Source organism: Jaculus jaculus, chromosome 2 (assembly GCF_020740685.1).
Source record: "Jaculus jaculus isolate mJacJac1 chromosome 2, mJacJac1.mat.Y.cur, whole genome shotgun sequence".
NCBI classification, from domain to species: Eukaryota; Metazoa; Chordata; class Mammalia; order Rodentia; family Dipodidae; genus Jaculus; species Jaculus jaculus.
Genome location: NC_059103.1, coordinates 144,587,146 through 144,608,064, shown reverse-complemented (window position 1 = coordinate 144,608,064; position 20,919 = coordinate 144,587,146). Strand labels below are relative to the sequence as shown.

Here is a 20,919-nt window from a genome sequence, read left to right as displayed (position 1 = left end):
TTTAAGCATGATGGTCTCTTGGGTCAGAGACTGCCAAGTTCAACTCCCCAGAACCCACATAAAAACCTGGGTGTAGAGGCTGGAGAGATGCACACGAAAGCCAGATGCACATGGTGGCGCATGCATCTGGAGTTCAGTTGCAGTGGCTGAAGGCCCTGGCACACCCAATCTCTCACTCTAACTGCCTCTCCCCCCCCCATAAATAAATTAAAATAAATGAATAAAAACATTTTTTTAGAGCTGGGTATAGCTACACACATCTGTAACCCCAGTCCATGGGGGAAAGGAGGCAGAGACCAGAAAATTTCTGGTGCTCACTAAGGACAACAGTGCCAGGTTGAGGGAGAGACCCCATCTCAAGGAAAGAAATATGCACATGAATGATTGGAGGAACCCAACATTCTCCTCTGGCCTCTGCATGCTGGGGTGTGGGGTTTGAGCATCTGCACACACACATAAATATACCACACACCACACACACACGCTACACACATGGGAAGGAAAGAAGGAAGGAAGGAGGGAGAAGAAAAAGGGAAGAAAAGAAAACAAGGAGGGAGGAAAATAAATGAATGGAAATTCTAACCCCAAGTGCCAACCAACGAGCTCAACCTTATTTAGAAGCAAGGGCTATGCAAATGATCAAGTAAAATGAAGTCATTAGGTTGGGCCTTAATCCAATTGACTGGCATCCTTAATTTCAAATGGAATTTTGTTTTGTTTTGTTTTCGAGGTAGAGTCTCACTTTGGTCCAGGCTGACCTGGAATTAACTATGTGGTCTCAGGGTGGCCTCAAACTCAGGCGATCCACCTACCTCTGTCTCCCAAGTGCTGGGATTAAAGGCATGCGCCACCATGCCCCGCTAAAATGGAAAATTTGAACAGAGCAACAGTCATGCACAAAGCAAAGACTATATTAAGAGATGCAGGAAGAAAATACTCTTACAAGGCAAAAAAAAAAAAAAACACCTAGGGTGCCCAGAAGCGTGGAGGAAACCTGGAACACATCCTTCCCTGATGCCTGCAAAGGGAACGTGGTTCTGCTTGGAACTTGATTGCAGACGTCTGTTCTCGAAGTCTGTGAGACTCTCAATGTCCGTCATGCTACACCAGCATACACCAGCAGTTAGTGGTCCTCTGTTACAGCATCCCCACCACCAAGATCCTGGTAACGGGGCTAGAAGATGCCTTGAAATAACCATTTACTTATGTATACACGTGGTTTTGAAAGAAACCAGAGATATATAAAAAGTGGTAAGGTCATGAGTAATTTTTATTTTATTTTTGCTTTTCCATATTTTCTAAATATCATATCCTGAAGATGTATGACTTTTGTAACAATAACAAAAAGGAGTGTTATTTTGAAATAGCTATATATGGTGCTTGCAAGCTTGGCTCTTAGACTTCAAGGGTCTCTTGATACGTCAATGCTTCTTAAACAGAATGTCATAAGCTCTGGGCCCACATACTCAGTTGCCAGATGGACATGTTTATTTGAATGTTCCAAAATTACTGTGAGCTCACCATGCCCAAGCCAGAACTTCTTTCTCTTCAAAATTATACCCCCCCTTGTGGAGAGCTGCGATGTGCTGCGCCCTAAAATTGGCGTCGGCTTCCGCCTTCCGCTAGCCCAATAGCGAGTGCTCTCTGGGATAAACAAGTCCTTATTTGGCTGAGGCTGCTTAACTAATTCTGCTTCCTTAATCATGGACCTATCTGCGTGGGCCAGGTGGCTCACTAGGGTTGGCTAGTGCAGGACTACTTAACTTGTGGGTGGGCTCTCCCCGGGGTCAGAAGATGGTTCAAGGTTCCTGAATAAACTGCTTAAAGAAGAGCTCTCGGGTCGCCTCATTCTTGCTGGTCGAGGTGGTCGCGACACCCCCTCTTTTTTTTGTGTTTGGTTTTTCAAAGTAGGGTTTCACTCTAGCCCAGGCTGACCTGCAATTTACTGTGGAGTCTCAGGGTGGCCTCAAACTCACAGCGATCCTCCTACCTCTGCCTCCCAGTGCTGGGATTAAAGGCATGCGCCACCATACCCAGCTTGCCCCTTTTTTTTATACCCGTTATCTCAGATAATGGTACTTTGAGACATCAGTCACCAACCCTCAAGTGAGTCTTGATTTTCCCTAACCCTTACCACTACACTACAAGTGAGTGAGTAGGCTCTGCCAGTTCTCACTCCAGATGTGCTCTTCCCTCTGTGCCCAGGGCCAGACTCCTTGTTCAGCCATAATGGTCTCTCAGACAACCTCCTGGCAGCTCTTCCTTCCAGACAAGTCTCATGCCCCCTCTACCTTCCATACGGACACAGTTGGCATGTCAAGGCATCCTTTAGGAAAACTGTGTTATATTTTGTTTTGTTTTGTTTTGTTTTGTTTTGTTTGTTTGTTTGTTTATTTGAGAGCAACAGAGATAGAAAGAGGCAGATAGATAGAGAATGGGCACACCAGGGCCTCTAGCCCCTGCAAAGAACTCCAGACGCATGCGCCCCTTGTGCTCAACCCTGTCCTCTTCCCTAGACTCATGCAGCAATCCCTGCTAAGAACATTCTACTCAAACTGCAAAAGCCCAAAGAAACAACTGTCCAAGTAAATCATGCTTTTGTGGCGAGAAGTGCTTACATACTCTGCTTCTGCTTAGTCCTCATCCTCTGATGCTCTCAGAGTCCTCACTCTAATCAAATATTATGTGAGGACCTGAGTTTACTGGTCACAGTTACTTAAGAACTACATAGTCAAAACCAATAGCAAGCCGGGCGTGGTGGCACACACCTTTTAATCCCAGCACTGGGAGGCAGAGGTAGGAGGAACGCTGTGAGTTCGAGGCCACCCTGAGACTCCACAGTGAATTTCAGGTCAGCCTGGGCTAGAGTGAGACCCTACCTTGAAAAACAAAACACCAAATTAAAAAAAAAAACCACAGAATATAATTCTACTACATTTATGGCATTCCTTTGTCAATTCCGTCTTTCCTAGGACAGAGTGATTTTTTCTAAGGAAAGAGACTTATCATCCAACCTTGGATTCCCAGAATATAAATTAGGTTTTACTTAGACTGTGTTCAGAAGATCATTGTTGTAAGAGACAGAGAGAGAAGAATAGGCAGACTAGGGTGATTCTGACATACCTTAGATTTCAGGAAGTGATTCTAAAACTTCAGAGGAAATATCTACAGTCCCACAGAGATTATGTGAAATCACTATAAAATAGTGCTGCAAGATAAATACACAATTTTGTTTTGGTTTTTGTTTTTTGAGGTAGGGTTTCACTCTAGCCCAGGCTAGCCAACCTGGAATTCACTATGTAGCCTCAAGCTGGCCTCAAACTCACAGTAATCCTCCTACCTCTGTCTCCTGAGTGCTGGGATTAAAGGTGTGCAGCACTACACGCAGCTAAATTTTTGAAAAATAATAAAGCATGGCAGAGTAGAAGACTCATGGATTAAGAATCGGGGGGGCTAGAGAGATGGTGTAGCAGTTAAGCACTTGCCTGTGAAGCCTAAGGACCCCGGTTCGAGGCTCAATTCCCCAGGACCCACATTAGCCAGATACACAAGGGGGCGCACGCATCTGGAGTTCATTTGCAGTGGTTGGAAGCCCTGGCGCGCCCATTCTCTCTTTCGCTCTCTATCTGCCTCTTTCTCTCTCTGTCACTCTCAAATAAATAAATTAAATAAATAAATAAAAATCTTAAAAAAAAGAATCAGGGAGTCAAAGGGAAAGTGGGGGGAGGGAGGGTATTACCATGGGATATTTTATATAATCATGGAAAATGTTAATAAAAATTGAGAAAAAATAATTTAAAAAAAAAGAATCAGGGAGTAGGGCACACTCTCCTGTTGCTGTTGTCCATTTGATGTTGCCCAGGGGGTGATATTAACCCTCTGCTCATGCCATCATTTTCCCCTGCCATGATGGAGCTTCCCCTCAAGTCTGTAAACCAAAATAAACCTTTTTTCCCACAACAATGGGGAGCTGGAAAAATGGCTTAGCAATTAAGACACAAGCCTGCGAAGCCTAAGGATCCAGTTCGATTCTCCAGGCCCCACATAGGCCACATGTACAAGGTGGCACATGCATCTAGAGTTCATTTGCAGTGGCTGGAAGCCCTGGCATGCCCATTCTCACTCTTTCTCTCTCTCTCTCTCTCTCTCTCTCTCTCTCTCTCTCTCTCTCTCTCTCTCTCTCTGTTTCTAATAAATAAACAAAAATAAAATATTTTTTAAAAAAGAAGAAGAAGAATTAGGGGTAGCTCTGTAACTAGTTCTCCAAATAACTACAGACTCATTACTAAACTGTGGTCATTGGACTCCTCAGCTGTAAAAATGAGAAGGCTATAATCAGGAACAAGAGAAGAATTCCTAGACTGTGAACCACAGCTAAACACTCTCTCTCTCTCTCCATATACATACATACATACATATATCACATATTTTACATATGTATATATTTATATATTTTAATCCTAAAACTGTCTTACCTGAGTTTCACTGTCTCCAATTTTTTTTTTTTTTTTATTTAAGGGAGAAAGGGGTAGAGAAAGAATTGTCAACCCATGGCCTCCAGCCACTGCAAACCAACTCCAGATGCATGTGCCCCTTTGTGCATCTAATAGATAGATAGATAGATAGATAGATAGATAGATAGATAGATAGATACACACACACACAAACACACACTTTTTTTTCCAGGTAGGGTCTCACTCTAGTCCAGGCTGACCTGGAATTCACTCTATAGTCATAGGGTGGCCTCAAACTCACAGCAGTCCTCCTACCTCTGCCTCCCAAGTGCTGGGATTAATTGCATACACCACCAGACTGGCTAAGAAATTATTTTTTAAATTTTGTTTTTATTTATTTATTTATTAGAGAGAGAGAAAACGGGTGCACAAGGTCCTGTAGCCACTGCAAATTAGCTCCAGATGCATGCACTACCTTGTGCATCTGGCTTACGTGGGACCTAGAGAATCAAACCTGGATCCTTAGGCTTCCCAGGTAAGCACCTTAAGCACTAAGCCATCTCTCCAGCCCAGAAACTATTTTTTAATAGTTTGCCCTCACAGAGCAAAATATAGGCCGTTCTGTTATGAAGGTTTTTTTTAATTTTTTTGTTTATTTTATTTATTTATTTGAGAGCTACAGAGAGAGAGAGAGAGAATGGGCGCACCAGGGCTTCCAGCCACTGCAAACGAACTCCAGACGCGTGTGCCCCTTTGTGCATCTGGCTAACGTGGGTCCTGGGGAATCGAGCCTCCAACCGGGGTCCTTAGGCTTCACAGACAAGTGCCCAACTGCTAAATCATCTCTCCAGCCCTCTTATGAAGTTTTATATTTCTCTCATTCCATTAATTCTCTAACTTTCCATTCTGTTTGTAATTTTTTTTATGTGAGAGAGAGAATTGGCACCCTAGAGCCGCCAGCTACTGCAATCAAACTCTAGACATGCATGCCACCATGTGCAAATGTGTGACCTTGCCCACTTGCCTCACCTTCCGTATCTGGCTTATGTGGGATCTGGAGAGTTGAACATAGGTCCTTAGGCCTCACAGTCAAGCACCTTAACCACTAAGCCATCTCTCCAGCCTTACTCTTCCATTTTTTTGGCCTAGCTATAGCTAATTTATCACTAAATTTAATATATATGTATATGTATGTATGTATGTATTAACTACCTGACATCCTCTTAAATAAGGTACAAGTTAATAGCAAATAATCATATGGGAAAACAAACTACAAGAATAATTGTAAAAGTTAAGAAAACACAGGCTGGAGAGATGGCTGAGTGGTTAAGGCGCTTGCTAGCTGTGGTGGTTTGACTCAGGTGTCCCCCATAAACTTAGGTGTTCTGAATGCTAGGTTCCCAGCTGATGGATACTTGGGAATTAAGGCCTCCTGGAGGGAGTGTATTGTTGGGGGCGGGCTTATGGGCTTTATAGCCAGTTTCCCCAAGCCAGTGTTTGGCACACCCTCCTGTTGCTGTGGTCCATCTTCTGTTGGCCAGAGGGTGATGTCCACCCTCTGCTCATGCCATCGTTTTCCCCTGCCATCGTGAAGCTTCCCCTCGAGCCTGTAAGCCAAAATAAACCTCTTTTTCCTAGAAGCTACTCTTGGTTGGGTGATTTCTACCAGCAATGCGAACCGGACTGCAACACTAGCAAAGCCCAACAACATGGGTTTGATTCCCCAGTACCCACATAAAGCCAAATGCACAAGGTGGAGCATGCATCTGGGATTCATTTACAGTGGCAGGAAGCCCCAGTGAACCTATTCATTCACTCATTCATTCATTCTTTCTCATTCTCTATTTGCCTCTTTGTCTCTCTCTCACTCTCTTGCTCTATTTGCCTCTTTCTGTCTGCCTGTCTCTCTCTTGTTCAAATAAACAAATTATTTTTAAGTTGATGAAACAACTAGGCATAAGGTTTTTAAGGCATAAAGATTACAAGGTTTTTTAAATTTTTTATTTATTTACATGTGTGTGGGCAAGGGCACACCAGGGCTTTTTGCTGCTGCAAAAGTAGGTTCGGGAATTGAACTGGGACTAGCAGGTTTTGCAAACAAGGGCCTTTAACTACTGAGCCATCTTCCCAGCCAGGTTTTTTAATTTATTTTTAAACTTGTAATGCTGAATGCTAACAAGAGAGATTAAGTGGTGGTATAATATATAAATTGGTATAATCCTTTAGAAAAGCAGTTTGGGCTATATAAACAAAAAACCACGCCCAAATGTGGTAGCACGTGCCTTTAGTCCCAGGACTAGGGAGGCTGAAGTAGGAGGATCACCTTGAGTTGGAGGGCAGCCTGGACTACAGAGTTTCAGGTTACCCTGGGCCTACCTAGAAAATGAAGAAAGAAAAAGAGAGAGAGAGGGAGGGAAGGAGGGAGGGAAGGAAGAAAGGGGAGGAGAGAGAAAGGGAGGGAAAAGGAGGGGAAAGAGGGGAGGGAAGGGGAGGGAAGAGAAAGAAAATAAAGAAAGGAAAAGAAAATAAAATAAAAATAACCACAAATATGTTCAAACTGTTCAATTCCCATAATTCTTCCTGGGATTTATCTGTAACTATTTATAACAAGTATAGGAATATTCAAATCTATAATATAAGGAAAAGTATAAATACAAATATATGTTTCCCACCCTGAGACTCCATAGTGAATTCCAGGTCAGCCTGAACTAGAGTGGGACCCTACCTCAAAAAAAAATCAAATATATATATATATATATATATATATATATATATATATATATACACACACACACACACACACACACACACTTCAATTTGAATATGAAATGTCCCTCATAGAGTCATGTATTTGAATATGTGGTCCCCTGCTGGTGGCGCTGTTTTGGGAGACTGTAGAACCATTGGAAAGTACAAGAGAAACACAGAGAGAGAGAATGGGCGCACCACCACCATTAGCCACCGCAAATGAACTCCAGATGCATGCACCACCTTGTGCATCTGGCTTTATGTGGGTCGCGGGGAATCAACTCTGGGTCCTTACGCTGTTCAGGCAAGTGCCTTAACCACCGAGCCATCTCTTCAGCCTAAGGTAAAAGTTGTTTTCCATATTTTATTTATTTGCAAAGAGAACAGAGAGTGGAGAAGAGAGAATAAGTGATCCACAGTCTCTTGCTATTGCAAATGAGCTCCAGATGCATATGATACCTTGTACATCTGGCTTACATGAGTACTGGGGAGCCAAACCTGGGTTCTTAGGCTTGGAAGGCAAGCGCCTTAACTGCTAAGCCATCTCACTAGCCCCCAGTGTAAAAGTTTTGGGGGGATTTTTTGTTTGGCTGGTTGGTTTTTGGTTTTTCAAGGTAGGATTTCACTCTAGCCCAGATTGACCTGGAACTCACTGTGTAGTCTCAGGGTGGTCTGGAACTCACAGTGATCCTCTTACCTCTGCCTCCAGAGTATTGAGGTTAAAGGGGTGTACCACATATATACATACATACATACATACATACATACATACACACACACATTTTTTTTCAGGTAGGGTCCCACTCTAGCACAGAATGACTTCAAACTTCACTGAGATCTTCCTACTTCTGCCTTCCAAGTGCTGGGATTAAAGGCACTAACCCAACACCTGGCTAGTATGTTTCATTTCTTTTTTAATATTTTACTTAATGAATTTATTTATTTATTTGAGAGAGAGAGAATGGGTACGCCAGGTCCTCCAGCTACTGTAAACAAACTCAAGACGCATGCACTACATTGTGCTTCTGGTTCATGTGGATCCTGGGGAATTGAACCGTGGTCCTTTGTCATTGCAGGCAAGTGTCTTAACCACTAAGCCATCTCTCCAACCCCTGTTTCATTTTATAGCATTCTCATGAAGAATTTTTTTCTTGTCTTTAATAATACAAACTGAATACTTACCTCCCTTCAGAGCTCTGCAAATAGAATAATCGTCATCAGATCCTCTGCAAATAACTTCTTTGCGCTTTGGCAACTCCATTGAGTTGATTTTTATAAAGAGATTGAAATATAATTTTTTTAAGTCTCTCCCTTAAAAAGAAAAAAATTTCATTAGCCCCTAACATAAGAGCTTTTTCCATACAGAGCACTTATACACACTGCATATGCCTTGTGCTTTTGTCCTATATGATTTCATCTAATTATCACATCTATCCATGAGATTATTATGCCCCTTGTTTTGCAAATGAAACCAAGAAAGCAACTTAATAGCAAAATAGAATGTTCTAAAATAACGTGTAATATACCTAAAATAGAGAAATATTTAGACATAATAGAGAAAACTATCAAAGACAGAAAAGTTTCAATTTTTTTTTCCAAGTTGGGTCTCACCCTAGCTCAGGCTGACCTGGAATTCACTACGGAGTCTCAGGGCAGCCTCGAACTAAAGGTGATCCTTCTATCTCTGCCTCCCAAGTGCTGGGATTAAAGGTGTGCACCACCACGCCCTGTAAGTTTCAATTTCAATAAGTTTTGCTAGAACTGGAGAGATGGCTTAGCAGTTAAGGTGCTTGCCTGTGAAACCTAAGGACCCAGGTTTCCATTCCCCAGTACCCACATAAACACATAAAGCCAGATGCACAGAGTGATGCATGCATCTGGAGTCCGTTTGCAGTGGTTAGAGCCCCTGATGCACCTATTCTCTCCCTCCCTCTCTCTCTCTCCCTCCCTCCCCCCCTCCCTCCAATAAATAAATATATATATATAAATAAGTTTGGCTAAAAAAATAAAAGGAGAGCCAAGTGTGGTGGCACATGCCTTTAATCACAGCACTTGGGAGGCAGGGATAAGAGGATTGCCATGAGTCCAAGGCCACCCTGAGACTACATAGTGAATTCTGGACTAGAACGAAACCCTACCTCAAAAATCAAAAAGAACAAAACGAAAAAGAAAATTAAAAGTAAAGGAAGGGACCCAAGGTTAATCAACTTGTAAATTTTTGGAGGTTGTATGAAAGGGTTCTTAGAGAACAGAACTGAATATTTTGACTGAAAATTAAATATATGGGTTTTTAATTTCTCTTTGTGATCTCCCTATTATCATGAACATGGGAAATTCCATGCTAGAGGCAAGCACTTAACCACTAAGCCATCTCTCCAGCCCTGAGATTTGACTTTTAAAAAATGACTCAGGGGCTGGAGAGATGGCTTAGCGATTAAGTGCTTACCTGTGCAGCCGAAGGACCCCGGTTCGAGGCTCCATTCCCTAGGACCCACATTCGCCAGATGCACAAGAGGGCGCACGTATCTGGAGTTTGTTTGCAGTGGCTGGAGGTCTGTCGCTCTCAAATAAAAATAAACAAAATTAAAAAAAAAATGACTCAGTATCCTTTTGGTAAGTAAGGAAAAAGAACAACAAAATTATATCTAAGAGATAGGCTTCTACTGAATGACCCAAAATGGAAAACTGGGATTAAAGTGAAATACTTAAAAAACAAAAAATTCCATGCTAGGCCTAGTGGCATATGTTCCTATAGCTACTTGAGAGGCTGAGGCAGGAGGCTCATAAGTTCAAAGCCTGTCTGTGCTACAGAGCAAGTTCAAAGCCAGCCCAGAAAAGGTAATGACATCAAAATAAAAGAGAGACTAACTGAGAAGGGGATGGGATATGATGGAGAGTAGATTTGTGAGGGAAAATTGGGGGAAGGGCAGTAATTATTATGGTTTATTGTCTATAATTATGGAAGTTGTCAATAAAAAAGTTTTTAAAAAAAAGCCAGCCCAGGTACCTTAGTCTCAAAACAAAAAGTAAAAAGAGGGCTGGAACACACTGGTTCTGGAACTCAGGGCCTAGGGCATGTGCCCCTGAACTGTACCTCCAAGTCAAAATTTTTTTTTATTAAAATTGAATTTTAACAATTAAAAAACAATAGGCCTGGAGCCAGACATGGTGGTTCACACCTGTAATTCTAGTACTCAGAAGGTTAGGAGGAAGTATTGCCTCCATGAGTTCAAGGCTAGCCTGAACAACATAATTGTTTCAGGGTAGTTTGGACTACAGCACAAGCCCCTGTCTCAAAAAAGAGGTGCGGCCAGGTCTGGTGGTGCACGTCTTTAATCCCAGCACTCAGGAGGCAGAGGTAGGAGGAACGCTGTGAGTTTGAGGCCACCGTGAGACTCCATAGTGAATTTCAGATCAGCCTGGGCTAGAATGAAACCCTACCCTGAAAAAAAAAAGAGATGCAGAGCTGGAGAGATGGCTCAGCTGTTAAAGGCACTGCTTGCAAAGCCTAATGGCCCAGGTTCAATTACCTAGTACCTACATAAAACCAGATGCACAAAGTGGGCGCATGTGTTTGGAGTTTGTTTGCAGTGTTAAGAGGCCCTGGCCCCACTCACATTCTCTGTAAGTCTCTCGCTCTCTCTCCTTGCAAATAAATTAATTAAAACATTTGAAAAAAACAAAAGAGCAGGATGAGGGGGCTGGAGAGATGGCTTAGTTAAGGTGTTTGCCTTTGAAGCCTAAGGACCATGGCTCAATATGTGAGGACCCATGTAAGCACAAGGGGGTGCATGCGTCTGGAGTTCATTTGCAGTGGCTAGAGGCCCTGGTGCACCCATTCTCTCTCTCCCTCTCTCTCTCTCCCCCGCTCTCTCTCACTCTCTTAAATAAATAAATAAATAAATATTTTTTAAATATTTTTTTTTAAAGTGAGATGAGCTAGATATGGATTAGAAATTAAGGCATTGGCCTGTGAAATTATTTCTGGAAGTTCCTTGAGTTGCCTTAGGTGAGCTCAAAAATGTTTCCCTATGGGGCTGGAGAGATGGCTTAGCGGTTAAGCGCTTGCCTGTGAAGCCTAAGGACCCCTGTTCGAGGCTCGGTTCCCCAGGTCCCACGTTAGCCAGATGCACAAGGAGGCGCACGCGTCTGGAGTTCGTTTGCAGAGGCTGGAGGCCCTGGCGCGCCCATTCTCTCTCTCTCTCCCTCTATCTGTCTTTCTCTCTGTGTCTGTCACTCTCAAATAAAAATAAAAATAAAAAAATGTTTCCCTATGAAGGCTAAGGACCCAAGTTTGATTCCCCAGAACCCACATAAGCAAGAAGCACCTGGTAGCACATGTGTCGAGTTTGTTTACAGTGGCTAGAGGCCCTGGCACACCCATTCTCTCCTTCACCCTCTCTCCCTCTCTCTTTTGTGCTCTCTCTCTCTCTCTCTCTTTCTATGTCTAATAAATAAAAATAAAATATATTTTGAAAAACAAAGGGAGAAAAAGGAAAAGAAATAAATTTTAGAAAAAGAGTGAGAGATGAGACACCTGTGGCCACCGTGGAAGAACAAGGGAAACATTTTTGAGCTCACGTAAGGCAACTCAAGGAACTTCCAGAAATAGTTGTAGGGACTTATATAGGTTTATATATCAATTACTTCCTAGTACACCAACATTTACTAACAAGCCTAAAAAATTATCAAAAGGCATAATTTCTATTCCCATTCAATTCTTGCTTCAAGGCTATAGTTACAGTTCTTACTAAACTTGCATAGAAGTAAACCATAAAAATATGGCTAGTCTTTATGGATGTGTCCCACACTTACAGCTATAAATCCTAGAGAAATTCAGATTATAAGGACAAAGCACTATAAAAATTGCCAAATGAAAGTCGGTATGGTAGCACATGCCTTTAATCCCAGCTCTCAGGAGGCTGAGATAGGAGGATCACTGTGAATTCAAGGCCAGCATGGAGGTTAGCCTGGGCAATAGTGAGGCCTTACCTCAAAAACACAAATGACTAAATGAGAGGCTGGAGAGATGGTTCAGCAGTTAAAGGCACTTGCTTGCAAAGCCTGCCAGTCTGGGTTTGATTCCTCAGTAGCCATGCAAAGCTGGACACACAACGTTGCACAATGCATCTAGAGTTTGTTCACAGTGGCAAGGGGTCATGGTATGTCCATACACTCTATCTCTGTCTCACTATCAAATAAATAAATACATAAAGTGACAAAATGATTATTTTGCTACTGAATTAATATAATTTGTTATGTGATATTTAGTGAATGATTAAAGTATTTGTGGTGGCAAGGAAGGTATGTCACTCAGAATTCCCTACAAAAGAACCTGCAAGAAGGAGTGTGGTCAGCAACAGCCCATGGGTGCTGCACCTTCAGATCCATCCAGCATCATATACAGGACTCATTCTTAGAGGTTTATCCTAGATGACCAACCACCACAGGGGCCCTTGAACCAGCTACTCCCGCCTGTTGTGGGACTCCTACAGCAGTCTTTTCTGTAAGGCTCCTCGACCCGGCTGGGACTTACACAAGAATGCATTTTTGTTTAGTGAACATCCAAATTCTTCTTCCTTCTATCATACTTTTTAATTTTATTTTAGTTTTTGGTTTGGTTGATTGATTGATAGTTGACTAATTTTGGAGGTTGGTTTATATTGTGATTCTTTTTGAGGTTTTTTTTTATTTTTGGCTTTTTAATAATTTTACTTATTTATTTATGATAGAGAGAAAGAAAGAGAGAGAGGGAGGAAGAGAATGGGTGTGCCAGGGCCTCTAGCCACAGCAAACAAACTCCAGACACATGCACCACCATTGCATCTGGCTTACTTGGGTTCTGGGGAATTGAATTTGGGTCCTTAGGCTTCACAGCAAATGCCTTAACTGCTAAACCATTTTTCCAGCCCATTGGGGCGGGGGTGGGGGGTGCTAAGGTAGGATCTTAATCTAGCTCAGGTTGGCCTGGAACTCACTCCTAAACTGGCCTCAAACTCACAGTGATCCTCCTACCTCTGACTCCCAAGTGCTAAGATTAAAGGTGTGTGCCACCATGCCTCATTCTTTTTGAGGTTTTCGTTTTGTTTGTTTTTGATTTTTCAAGGTAGGGTCTCACTCTTGCCCAAGTTCACCTGGAATTCACTATGTAGTCTCAGAGTGGCCTTGAAATCACAGCAATCCTACTTCTGCCTCCCAAGTACAGGGATTAAAGGCGTGTGCCACCACATCAGACCTCTTTTTGAATTTTGAGATATGGTCTCACTGTGTTATACTGTCTGGTCTCGAATTCATGGACTTAAGCTCTCATCCCATTTCAGTCCCATGTGACTAGAACTACAAGTGTTAACCATCATGCTATACTGCTTCACTTTGCAAACGTATCAGACCTACACTCCAATCTGAATCTCTTAATGTCTTTTCTGACTTCTCACTTTTAGTGTTTGCAAGTATTTCCTCTAACAAAACTCTAGTTTATCTAATTCCACCTTGGAGCCAGCCTTTCAGAGAACCCTAAGTGTTGCTAGATTGTTTTATTACTTCAGACTATAAATACAACCTGCTTCTAATAAAGACAAGAGGCCAGGTGTGATGGTGCACACCTTTAATCCCAGCACTTGGGAGGTAAAGGTAGGTGGATTGCTGTGAGTTCAAGGCCACCCTGACACTACATAGTGAATTCCAGGTCAGCCTGAGCTAGAGTGAGACCCTACCTCGAAAAAACAAACAAACAAACAAATAAATAAATAAAATAGTAAAGATAAGGAATTCACTTGAAAATGAAATTATTCATTATATGAATCATTAGTAATTGTGTCAGTTATATAAATCATCACAGGCCAGGCACCTTGGGGTAAGGCATACCTAAAAGAGTCTGAGGAAGATGGAAAAACTGTAGAGACTTAGCTAGGCAAAATTTTTAAATGATTTCTTTCATCCTTATCAATGATAATAGAGTTAGTCATTCTCTGTTCTGTGCTACGATGAAGACATGCTGCATGGCTTGCACACGTACAGATCTTTCACTAGTGGAAATGCAACATTACTTACCACCTGAGCAGCTAGTGATTAACAAAGCATATACATCATTAGCAGTCTCAAGTTCTGGTGACACGCCCCCTTTTTTTTTTTTTTTCCGAGGTTAGGGTCTCACTCTAAACTTGGCTGATCTGGAATTCACTATGCAGTCTCAAGGTGGCCTCGAACTAAAGGTGTGTGCCACAACACCGGGCTGGTGAATTCACACCTTTAATCCCAGCATTTGGGAGGCTAAGGTAGGAGGATTGTTGTGAGTTCCAGGCCAGCCTGTATACAGAGTAAGTTCCAGGTCAACCTGGCCTAGAGTGAGACCCTGCTTCAAAAAAAAAAAAACAAAGTCTAGGCCAGGCACTCAAGAGACAGAGGTAGGAGGAGTGCAGTGAGTTTGAGGCCAGTCTGAGACTATATTCTAGGTCAGCATGGGCTACAGCAAGACCTTACTTTGAAAAATAAATAAATAAATAAGAGTCTAGGGCTGGAGAGATAGTTTAGCAAGTTAAGGTGTTTGCCTGCGAAGCCTAAGAACTGTTCTAATCCTCCAGCTCCCATTTATAGCCAGACACAAGTGATTCAAACATGCAATGTCATGCATACGCACAAGGGGGCGCACATGTCTAGAGTTCATGCACAATGGCTGAAAGGCCCTGGTGCACCCATTTTCTCTCTCTCTCTCTCTCTCTCTCTCTCTCTGTCTTTCTCTCTCTCTTTCTCTTTCTCTCTCTCTCTCTCTCTCTGTGTGTGTGTGTGTGTGTGTGTGTGTGTGTGTGTGTGTGTGTGTGTGTGTCAAATATCAGGGGAAGAGACTGAGTAAAGGAAAGGTGGAGGGAGGGCTAATCAAAATCTAATAGGATATAAATAAATTATATGGAATCCGCCAGTTTTGGACAATGGAACACTCAGGAGCCATAGATCATTGCCGGAACTGAGATGATAACCTCCATGTAGACCAGCTGACAGAAAGCTGGAAGAAGCCATTCTCCATGCAATTCAATGGGAGAGAGAGAAATCAATAGTGAAGATACTCAACAGTGGACACTGCAAGCCTTATAATTGGCCAGCTAGGCCAAATGAGCCAACAGGGGCAATAGTGGCACGTCTATCATGGTGGAAACCAACTTCCCTCTAATTGGACTGGAAGCCCGCTCCATGGGAGGGAATACATCATGATACTGAAAACTTAAAACAGGGGTAGTCATGAGTTGTAACATCTGCTGATGTCTTGATAAATGTATGTACTATGCTTATCAAACTGTCCAGTAAGCACTTCTCTTAATATTCATACCCTTATATTAATGCTACTCTCACTTTGGGTAGAGAATCTTCTCTTTTAAGATGGCAATGACCTTGGGACCACTCAGAAGGTACCATAGTGCTGGAATAAGTGACTGGAGTACTGAGTAACATCTCGATCACACCTTCCAAGGCCCAGGGCCTAATGTGGAAGAGGTGGCAGAAAGAATGTAAGAGCCAAAGGAAAGGCAAGACTCCTTACAACATGCTCCCTCCAGACATAAAATGGCCTGGATATCCATGACCTCATAGTGCCTGACACTACCTACACAAGACCATCATAAGAAGAGGAAAAGATCATGACGTCAAAATAAAAGAGAGACTGATTGAGATGGAGAGGAGATATGATGAAGAATGGAAATTCAAAGGGGAAAGTGGGGGGTGGGAGAGTATTAGCATGGGATATTTTTTATAATCATGGAAAATGTTAATAAAAATTGAGAAAAAATAAAATAACATAAGTTTAGCCAGGCATAGTGGTGCATGCCTTTAATCCCAGTACTCAGGAGGCAGAAGTAGGAGGACCACCATGAGTTCGAGGTCACCCTGAGTCTATAGAGTGAATTCCATATCAGTCTGAGCTAGAGTGAGAACCTACCTCATAAAACCAAAAAATAAAAATAAAAATAAAATACATAAAATCAAAATCTAAAGCTCTTCTCATTTCTACTCCCATGTGTGATCCCCTCTGCATGACTGAGATTGTCTAGTTACCATGACTTGGTGTTTTACACAGCAAAGGTGATAAAAGTGCCACTTCTGTGAATAGACCACATAAAATTATGACTTCTGTCTTGTTACTTGTGAGATGAATTCTATTTATTGTAAGTTGGATCATATCAGGAACCAAATAAGAGATACCCTTCTTGGATGAGTCTGTGAAAGATTGGTGGAGGGAGGAAGACCCTCCCCTAGAGTGGGCAGCCTATCTGGTGGTAGACTAAGAAGCTTCAAACATGCACAAGGTGGGCTGGAGAGATGGCTTAGTGGTTAAGTGCTTGCTGTTAAGCCTAAGGACCCCAGTTCAAGGCTCGATTCCCCAGGACCCACATTAGCACAAGGCGACACATGCATCTGGAGTTGGTTTGCAGTGGCTTGAGGCCCTGGCACATCCATTAATTCCCTCCCCCCATTTGTCACTCTCAAATAAATAACAATAAACAAAAAAAAATTTTAAATGCACAAGGCCTTTTTCTGGCTGCACATGATACCCACTGGTACATACATCTACCTTGTTTTGCTGCTACTATTTATAGAAATTGGAACCCAGCTTCATCTGCCTTCAATGTGAACTGAAGCCAGTGGCTCTCCAGGAATCCTCCAGGACTCTAGTGCTAGATTGGGATTGCTGAGGTATGCAGCCTCATGGGCTGAGCAGCTTATGGGTTCACCTACTCTCCAGCCTGCAGATGGTTATCACTGGAATGCCCAGCCTGTATCCTCTAAGCTAATCTTATTAAACCCCCTTATAATACACATTTATATTATTGGTTGTGTTCCTCTAAAGGACCCAGACTAATATATTGCCCTTTACCATTTTTAAAAATCTTTGGTGTGATGTGTAGGCATGAATGTGTACGAGTGAGTGTGAGTACACACAGGCCGTAGGATGTGTGTTGAGGTCAGAGGATCTCAGGTGTCGGCCTGCCTTTCGCCTTGTTTGAGGCAGGGTCTCTTTTTTTTTTTCAAATTTTTATTTATTTATTTGAGAGCGACAGACACAGAGAGAAAGACAGATTGAGGGGGAGAGAGAGAGAATGGGCGCGCCAGGGCTTCCAGCCACTGCAAACGAACTCCAGATGCGTGCGCCCCCTTGTGCATCTGGCTAACGTGGGACCTGGGGAACCGAGCCTCGAACCGGGGTCCTTAGGCTTCACAGGCAAGCGCTTAACTGCTAAGCCATCTCTCCAGCCCAGGGTCTCTTGTTGTTCACCACTGGTTATCCCAGGCTAGCTGGTCTTCAAGCTTCCCAGGATTCTTCTATCTTCCCTCCCAAGAAGGGCACTAGGATTACATACTCACACTACAGTGTCTGGCTTTATGTGGGTTCTGAGGATTTGAACTCAGGTCATCACACTAACACAGCAAGCACTTTTATCCACTGAGCCATCTTCCCAACCCCATTCTTTGCCAGCTTTGATAAAGCAGGCAACTGTGTTAAAAGGCTCATGGGGGCAAAGAATGATCAATAGCCAGAATTCAGAGATGGAATACTGCCACAACCACATGAGCTTGAAAATAGATTTTCCATAGGTTGAACTTGAGCAAAGATCACAGTCGTGGTCAACATCTTGAGTGTAACCTTAAGATGACACAGGATTATGGCTGGACTATGACCTTACAAAAAAACATAAGACATGGGCTGCAGAGATGGTTTAGTGCTTAAGGCATTTGCTTACGAAGCCTAAGGACCCAGGTTTGATTCCCCAGAACCCATGAAACCAGATGCACAAGGAGGCACATGTGTCTGGAGTTTTGTTTGTAGCAGCTAGAGGCCCTGGCATGCCCATTCTCTCTCTCTCTCCCCCCTCTTTCTCTCTCTCTCTAAAATAAATAAGTAAAATGAAATGAAGTTTTTTTTAGAAAAATCATAAGACAACAGTTGTGAACTATGTTAATCCACTAAGACTATAGTCATTTGTTACACAGCAAAAGCTAACAAGTATAAGTATATTTGGAACACAATTATTTTTCACTGATGTTTCATGAACACTTGAACTCATCTACAAAACTAAATTGTACTTACTTGGAATGTAGGAAATATGCAAAAATCCATTGGTTCCTTTCAATGATATGCACGGTTCAGTATGAAGTGAAATAGGGAATTTTATGTTATCTAAGAGGAATAAAGAAAATGTCAATAAATTATTTTAAAACTTCCAATAAGTATACTATTCTGAATATCAGCTCCCCCCTCCAAGCTCCTTTTCATTAAAATCATATGACAACAACAGCTAAAAATATCTCTCTTACTGGGCATGGTGGCAAATGCTTTTAATCCCAACACACAGAAGGCAGAAGTAGGAGGATCACTGTGAACTCAGGCCACCCTGAGGCTACATAGTGAATTCCAGGTCAGCCTGGGCTAAAGTGAGACCTTACCTTAAAAAAAATCAGGAAAAAAAAAAAAATCTTTCTCCAGAGGAATGACATCAGCAACATGGTAGAGCAGAAAGCTGTAGATTTACCCCCACAAGCACAATTCACAAATCCTATTTGTAAAGAATCAGGTACTAATTTATAGGTTCCTTTACCCAGGAAAACACAAAACTAATCTTGAAAAGTCCCTAGGAAGGGCTACAAGATTGCTCAGTGGTTAAAGGCACTTGCTTACAAAACCTGACAGCCCAGGTTCAATTTCCCAGTACCATGTAAAGCCTGGCACAAAGTGGCACATGCATCTGGAGTTTGTTTGCACTATCAAGAAGCTCTGGCATGCCCATGTTCCTATCCTCTCTCCCTCCCTCCCTCTCTCTCTCTCTCTTTCTCTCTCTCTCTTGTCTCCCTTCTCTCCTCTCTCCCCTTGCAAATAAATAAATAAATAATTACTTAAAGTTAAAATAAGCCGGGCGTGGTGGTGTACCCCTTTAATCCCAGCAGTGGGGATGCAGAGATAGGAGGATTGCCATGAGTTCGAGACCACCCTGAGACTACATAATGAATTCCAGGTCATCCTGAGCTAGAGTGAAACCCTACCTCAAGAAAAAAAAAAAAAAAGTTAAAGCAAAAATCCCTAGGAAAATTCAGGATATCCTCTGTTCAGAGACCCTCCCTTAACCCAGTGAAATGTCATACAATTAAGAAGCGGGGAAGGGGCTGGAGAGATGGCTTAGCAGTTAAGGCATTTGCCTGAGTAGCCAAAGGACCCAGGTTCAATTCCCCAGGACACACGTAAGCCAGATGCAACAAGGGGCGCATGCATCTGGAGTTCGTTTGCTGTGGCTGGAGGCCCTGGCCTGCCCATTCTCTCTCCGTCTGTCTCTTCTCTCTAAATAAATAAGTAAATAACAAATAAATAAAAAGTTAAAAATATTTTTAAAAACAAAGCAGGGGAGAAGGGAAAGGGAGAGGAAGAAGAGAATGAGAAGGTGACAAAGGAGAAGGAGGCATGCATGAAGTAAAGGGACAAACCCGATTGTCTGTAAATGATCTTAATAGACCATTATGTGTTAAGCCCCTCCACCATCAGTTTATGTTGAAGTCCCAGTACCTCAGAATGAGTCTGAATTTTGAAATAGAGCCTTTCAAGAGATGATTGCATTAAATGATAACAGAAGGTAAGTCTTAATCCCATCTGACTAGTGTCTTTATAAGAAGGGATACCATAGATGTGTGCACACAAAGGAAAACCAGGTTAGGACTAACAGCAAAAGCAGCCTTTCTGGATGTGAATATAGCTTAGTAGTAGAGAGTTTGTCTCACATTCATGGACTACTAAATTCAATTTACAGTACTGGGAGCCGGGGAGGGAATAAAGGAGAGACGAGAAAAGTAACCATCTGCAAATGTCTCAGTTTACTTTGGACTGTGTAGTGGTTTGAATGTCAAATGTCCCCCATAGCTTCAGGTGTTTATGATTAATCCTTATCCTTAATCCCCAGCTGGTGGAGCCTTTGGGAGGCAGAACCTTGAGAAGATGTTATAGTCCCACGCAGCTCATTCTCTTTCCTTCCTGCCTACTGTAATGTGAAGATGTGATGCCCTGGCTGTCTGCTCCTGCTAATGTTTACCCTGCCATGATGAAACTTCACCATAAAATGTAAGACAAGGGAGCTAGAGGGATAGCTAGCAGTTAAAACAGTTGCCTGTGAAGACTAAGGACCCAGGTTTGATTCCACAGTACCTATGTAAGCCAGATGCCCAAAGTGGCTCACGCTTCTGGAGTTCATCTGCAGTGGATACAGGCCCTAGCATTCACTCTGTCAGCAATCTCTCTCTCTCTTTCTCCTCTCTCTCTCTCTCTCTCTCTCTCTCTCTCTCTCTCTCTCTCCCCTTGCAAATAAATAAACAAATATAAAAGTAATTTTAAAAGTTGTTAGTCAGGTATGGTGGAGCATGCCTTTAAGCCCAGCACTCAGGAGGCAGAGGTAGGAGGATTGCTGAGAGGTCCAGGCTACCCTGAGAATACATAGTGAATTACAGGTCAGCCTGGGCATGAGACCCTACCTCGAAAAAGAAAAGCAAAAACAAAAAACTTATAAGCCAAAGTAAACCCTTTCCTTCCATAAGCTGGTTCTGGTTGGATGTTTTGTCCAATCAATAGGAAGGTAACTTCTACAAACTGCTAGAGTCAAATACTGGAGACTGAGAAATTTATAAAGAACAGAAATTTATTTCTCACCAGGCATTGTGGCGCATACCTTTAATCCCAGTACTCGGGATGCAGAGG

At 42.5% G+C, this 20,919-nt stretch overlaps 1 protein-coding gene across 1 annotated transcript in view; it reads right to left on the bottom strand.

Annotated features, from left to right (window-relative positions):
* The window catches only part of Ly96 (lymphocyte antigen 96), a 32,314-nt gene that overhangs the window by 6,119 nt on the left and 5,276 nt on the right, over positions 1-20,919 (bottom strand). Inside the window, exons 2-3 of the mRNA XM_045144318.1 lie at positions 18,277-18,366; positions 8,385-8,513 (exon numbers count right to left, since the gene is read on the bottom strand). Coding sequence (XP_045000253.1) covers positions 8,385-8,513; positions 18,277-18,366 — 219 coding nt within the window. The remainder of the gene's footprint in view (positions 1-8,384; positions 8,514-18,276; positions 18,367-20,919) is intronic.